The sequence below is a fragment of the Triturus cristatus genome, chromosome 10 (genome assembly GCF_964204655.1).
Source record: "Triturus cristatus chromosome 10, aTriCri1.1, whole genome shotgun sequence".
NCBI classification, from domain to species: Eukaryota; Metazoa; Chordata; class Amphibia; order Caudata; family Salamandridae; genus Triturus; species Triturus cristatus.
This window is the reverse complement of record NC_140593.1, coordinates 134482852-134488962: the sequence shown is the minus strand read 5'-3', so window position 1 is coordinate 134488962 and position 6111 is coordinate 134482852. Positions and strand designations below refer to the sequence as shown.

Genomic DNA, 6111 nt, shown 5'->3' with positions numbered 1-6111 from the left:
ACACATAGAAACAACATAACACCATGAATTATTGTTTATGTGCAGGAAGGTGCCCCTTCCTGCACATAAACAATCATTCCCTCAATGCAGGCACCCTTGCACTATTGTGCAAGGGTGCCTGTGCCAGGCAGCTTGTATTTAGCGCCGGCGGAGGGAGAAATGAAGGGGTGAACCGTATTATTGTAAATATGGCGCATCCCTGTGTTTCTAAAGTGACGCCCGCGGTGTTAGCAATTTTGTAGCTAACCCGCGCTCCGCCACTTGTTTGTAAATATGCCCCTCAGTTCAAAGTGCAATACAGTAGTTAGCAGAGTTTCCACTTTGCGGGATAGCATGCTTGGGTTCGTCATTGTTGCCTGGTGCTTGTTGCACATGACATAAGGAAGATGAAGTAAAGGAGGAAGTACACACAAATGTCTCTGAGCATTCTATCCAAAGGTGATTCCCCAGTGGTGGAACTGTAGGTCCCTTGTTTTGGTGTCCTGCATTTTGTAAGTGGTAAACCAATTGATGTTTGGAAATTCTCATTTGTGAAAGTATGTATTGATCATGCTTATTTTAATCTCCTTCATGTGTCTTTTGATTTATGCTCAGCAGATCTCCAAAATCATTGTCCACATCCAACAAATACTCTACCAGGAGATAAATCATGATAGATCTGTATGCAATGCTGTAATGTTTGCGCCACCATGGCCAACTGAAGGGAATGTGTGCCTCTCTACATTTGTGTGCAATATATCATTGTAATTTATTTCTGTGTGAACCAAAACCCTCTGAAAAACTTTTAGAGTCGGTGCAACAAGTGTACATTCCTACAGACTGATATGGTAGGGCCCTTTTACTCTGACCTGCACCAATAAGATTATCAGTGTGCATCCCACCCCCATTCCCAAGAGGAGTGCATCTGTTTTAATATGCTCCAGTAGCAAAGCGTCTGCAAAACGTCTACTCTGAAAAAGTGGTAACAGTTACACCCCTGAAGTTTGTGCTGGACTCTTGGTGGCACCAGCTTCAGTGTCTGTCAATCCCTGTTCATTGGAGATCTGAGCTCTCAGTCACCAGTCTTTGGAGGCCATTGCTTCAGAGCCTCTCTGTCCCTGGTCCTTGAAGGCCATTGCATAAGATCCTCTTGGTCACTGGTCCTTGGAGGCCGTTGCATCAGACCCTCTCAGTCCCTGGTCCATTGAGGTCACTGCATTAGATCCTCTCAGTCACTGGTCCTTGGAGGTCCTTGCATCAGAGCCTCTCAGTTTCTAGCCCCTGGAGGCCGTTGCATTAGTTCCTCTCATTCACAGGTCCTTGGAGGTCATTGCATCAGATCCTCTCAATCCCTGGTGCTTGGAGGCCAATGCATTAGTTCCTCTCAGTCCCTGGTACTTACAGGTCATTGCATCAGACCCTCTCAGTCACTGGTCCTTGAAGGCCATTGTATCAGATACTCTCAGTCATTGGTCCTTTGAGGCCACTGCATCAGAGCCTCTCGGTCACTGGTTCTTGGATGCCATTGCATTAGATCCTCTTAGTCCTTGGAGGCCATTGCATCAGATCATTTCAATCCTTCTCAGTCACTGGTTCTTTGGATGCCATTATGTCAGATCCTCTCAAGCCACTGGTCCTTGGAGGCCATTGCATCGGAGCCTCTCAGTCCCTGGTCCTTGGAGGCCATTGCTTCAGCGCCTCTCAGTCACTGGTCCTTGGAGGCCATTGCATCAGATCCTCTTGGTCTCTGGTCCTTGGAGGCCATTGCATCAGACCCTCTCAGTCACTGGCCCTTGGAGGCCGTTGCATCAGATCCTCACTGTCACTGGTCCTTGGAAGCCATTGCATCAGATCCTCTTGGTCTCTGGTCCTTGGAGGCCGTTGCATCAGATCCTCACTGTCACTGGTCCTTGGAGGCCGTTGCATCAGATCCTCACTGTCACTGGTCCTTGGAGGCCATTGCATCTGATCCTTTCAGTCACTGGTCCTTGGAGGCCATTGCATTTACTCTCAAATTCACAATCACATACACTCTCTCTGTTATAGTGCAAGCTTTAGCTAACAATGAGCCCAGGGTTGACACCAAGAAATCCTGAGTTTGGAGTAGCCATAATTGTGACTGTTTCACATTGACTGTAACAGAAAGCTGATTAGTGATGCAATGGTTTGCTGTGTCTGATCTTGGTTTCTCTGAGTTGTTTTCTCTTTCACCAACCAATTCTCAATGTACACATCCGGTATCGTCAATGCAGTCCTTGAATTGGGATATGTGTGATGAAGCCTCTTTCACATCTAATGTCATCACGCAATCTCATGCCTGCAGACTCTGAATGAATAACCTCTTGTGATGTCATCCTCTTGAAAGGGGCCACCCGCGCATACCTATTTGAAAGACGTAAGTCTAGGATGAACCTCAGTTTCCCATCCGTCCTTTGAATAAGAAAATAGATGAGAAAGACCCCTCTGCCCAATTCTTAATCTAGATGTCTTGTGTTGCTTCTTTGTCCTGTAAAGATGCTACTTCCTCCAGTAGGTGAGGTAGATGTTTCTTGGTGGTCCTGTCTTGTCTGGGTAGAAGATTCAGTGGCAACTGTTTACACTTGATGCCTTAACCCTTACTGACTGTTGTAAGTGCCCATTGAGCCGAGGGGATTTCTTGCTACTTTTGCGTCCAGCATCCATCGATACATGTTAAATGGTCAGAGGAAGGGAGGGGATCATAGCATACAGACAGAAGATTCTCTCCCTTCTGGTACTTTTGCTTTGGATATTATTTGCCCCGAAGAGTCCGATTACTATACGGATGAGATTTCTGATGCTGTGGTGATGTCTGCGGCTCGTCAGTGTAATGCGCCTGCTTTTGGCTTGACACAGGGCATCGTGTTTGTGCCTTTATGTAATAAGGGCAATGCTGTCAAAAGGCGGCCATGGATTTACCCGTTTCTATATCCTTTTTAATGTTCTCATCAACCATTGCGGCCAAAAACAGGCTCTTCATCAAATAGCATATTTAGAAAATGTTGCTCGACGCCTTGTCTGAATAATGAGATTCAAAGTCAAGTACATTTCCTAAGGTATTGATCTGTCTATCAGCTGCATCAAAATCACAGCAAATCCCTGTGGTGCAAACAAAGTTTTCTACTTGGATAACTCCCCATGCTTTTTTCCTATTGCTCAGGAATATATTGGAAAATAGCCTTAAGTTCCTGTCATTGGTCTCTGCTATAGCTGCTCAAAATTGTCCGAGAATTGGCATTCTAAATGTTCCTACCTGTGAAGTAATTGATTTTATTTTTGCCAGGATTTTAAAAGTTTTCATTACATTTTAAAACCCTCTTTAATATCGGCAGATAATGATCTGTCTTTTCAGTTCTGGTCTGAGGCTCATCATCCTTTCCATATAGAAAGAGATATGCATTCTGATGCACTAAGAAAGTTTGAAAACATTTCTAGAAGTGTAATGCAAACACAGACTTCTGGATAAAAGACAGCAAAAGAAAGACCTGGAAAAACATAGTTACTGTCACTAAATAGCATATACGTTTACTTAACACAAACACCAGCCGGGTGGCCGAGACAACACAGCAGCAGATACATCTCAACAGAAAGCACTGAATATAATGTTGGATTCAAATAATAAAAATAATACATGGGCATTACTCAAAAACACAGTACAATGCTTATAAGTGTGGTAACAGCTACCCAGGTCCCAGCATTTTTTATTTCAAAGTTCTGTAACCACAAGACATCTCTGCTGTCCATGACGTCATTTCCGGGTTTCAGAAGTGCAGGTGCAAATCAGAAGTTCTCAACGATTTCTCTATGGTCACTGAACAGTTTAGCACTAGGGTTTGATGAGGCAAGCCCCATGTGGTCACATTCGCTTCTTCATAATCGCACAATGAATTCTGCAAATGCAGCTTATAGATGCTAAACATTAACACACAGTTGCGCCGTACCGGAGTAGCAGCAGCCATTGTTCCTACACAAAATACGCCATAACAAAAACACAGTGGGTGGATCCTCATGTCCGAAGACGTTCCAGACGGGGAGCGTTGACAGGTACACCACTTTATTTATATTTCGGATTTAGAGCAGCAGGACTACCAAAGAAATCAACAACTAGCTGATGTTGAGGCTTCATTCAGCCATCCCTCAGTTCAAGCCTTAGGTTTTGTCTGAAATTAAATGGCTGATGAAGAAGGGAGGAAGTGATTTGCCCAAGCTCACTGTGTGTCACGAAGCTGGGATTCACAAATCCTCCTAACAAATTGATCACCTAACCCAGTATCCAGCTCTTCTCACACATTAGTGTGAGGGCACGAGCAGAGTCTGTGAGGCAAGGCATGCCCTTTAATGAAAAGTCCAAGTTTCAGAACATCAGTGCGGCAGTTGCTCAATAAGCCCATGAAACTGTTGAAACACAAAGATGTGCAACAAGTAAAGAAATTTGTGCAAAAAAAACGTGGAGAGCAGTAAAGCGTGAAGAGAATCCTTGGGATGAGGTGGAACAAAAGAGGTAGTAAATATGCCAATATCTGTTCAATTATTCCTAAATGGTCGCATGTTAAAGTAAAGGCTAAAGAAATACAGACTGCAAAATAAAGCCCACACCAACATGTGTGTACTAACAGAAATCGACAAGCACCTAATCCGACCATTAAGCACTGGCTCCATGCCTTCTTGGAGTGGAGTTGCAACAGTAATTTAAGCCTGTTCTACTGTAGATGAAAAACTGAATTTGACTAGATGTGGTATAGTTCAAGTTTTTGTGGGTACCTTTATTTTATATCATAATTTTTGCAGTCTTTGATTTATTTATTTTTAACTCCCGATTTCTGTAGCCTGAATTTTTAGGTCTATGTTGCCATTTGGAATCTTACAAAATTGCTGTAAATTTATTAATCTGACAATAAGGCTGCTCTTGTGTTCAAAAGTGCTGAATGTTATACAACTGTTTTTAGTATTTTCCACTTGGCCACTTCTAGATGCCCCAGAGCATGGTCTGCTCTCTGGTTCCCATTGATCAGCCCTAAGAAGTCTGCTACTTTATAAGACACACACAACTACAAAACAACATGAACATATACAAAATCTTATAGTTTCTGGTTGATACAGACACCGCTATCAATGATTACAAGCGGAATGCAACAATGGAGCATTCCATGGTACAAAACATTAAAAAAAGAAACCAAACACCTTCTCATGAAGGTTTGGGTTTGAACACCTACAAGCATGTATGTTGAAGGACAAGCTGGAGTTATTGCTTAAGAGGTGAGGATACACAATGTTCTTCATGAAGGCTGGGCTAGACAGCCAATGAGGACGGCTTATCAATGCAACACATTTTCCTTGGTAATGGAGACCGTACAAGCACAGGAGGTCTTGTTGAAAAACATCTTCAGTCATCAAAGATTAGTGCAGGGCTGTGTCCGAGAACACCAATGATTTGGCACACACTTGGTAACACAGGGTTTGGGAAGAATTTGTCCTTAATGCGCTTTCGTACACATCTTCACATCCCCTTCAGCAAGGCTGCGCCGGCCGCAGATAGAGAGCGCTTGGATTTTTTCCTCTCGCCACTAGGCGCTTTGCCAGCAGTCTTAAAGTACAGCGAGAGCTGCTTCATTCTGTTGTCCAGGATGCTTACATCTGTGGATTTGCTTTTGTTGACGTTGTTGTTTATTCGGTCACTGGTTTTGTTTTCTGAGCCTTCTGCCCTTTCTCCTGTGTGAAGAAGATAAGGTAAGTTATTTACATTTTTCAACAGAAACATGGAAAGGAGGGTTGAAAATTAGCAGTGGTCTAGGTGGCTTCAAGAGGTTATTCAAGATAGGTTCTCCTAAACTGTTCATCACCCAGCTGTTCATCACCCAGCACCTGCGTAACCTCCACTGGCTCCCCGTCAAGAAAAGAGTGTCTTTAAAGATACTCACCCACGCCTACAAATGCCTCCACAACACTTGGACCCTAATACCTCAACAACAGAATCTCGCACCAAAGAGGAACCTCTGATCCGATGACCCCGCGCATCCGCAGAGCAAGAAGAGGTGGAAGAACCTTCTCCTACATTGCAGCCAAGACCTGGAACGGGCTGCCAATCAACATCAGACGCACACTTACCCTGCACAT

The 6111-nt window shown here is 43.9% G+C and overlaps 1 protein-coding gene across 1 annotated transcript in view; it reads right to left on the bottom strand.

Annotated features, from left to right (window-relative positions):
• Positions 1–3496: 3496 nt before the first annotated feature.
• The window catches only part of SH3BP5 (SH3 domain binding protein 5), a 225354-nt gene continuing 222739 nt past the window's right edge, over positions 3497–6111 (bottom strand). Inside the window, exon 9 of the mRNA XM_085630638.1 lies at positions 3497–5706. Within this exon, the coding sequence (XP_085486764.1) occupies positions 5495–5706 (212 nt within the window). The 3' untranslated portion in view covers positions 3497–5494. The remainder of the gene's footprint in view (positions 5707–6111) is intronic.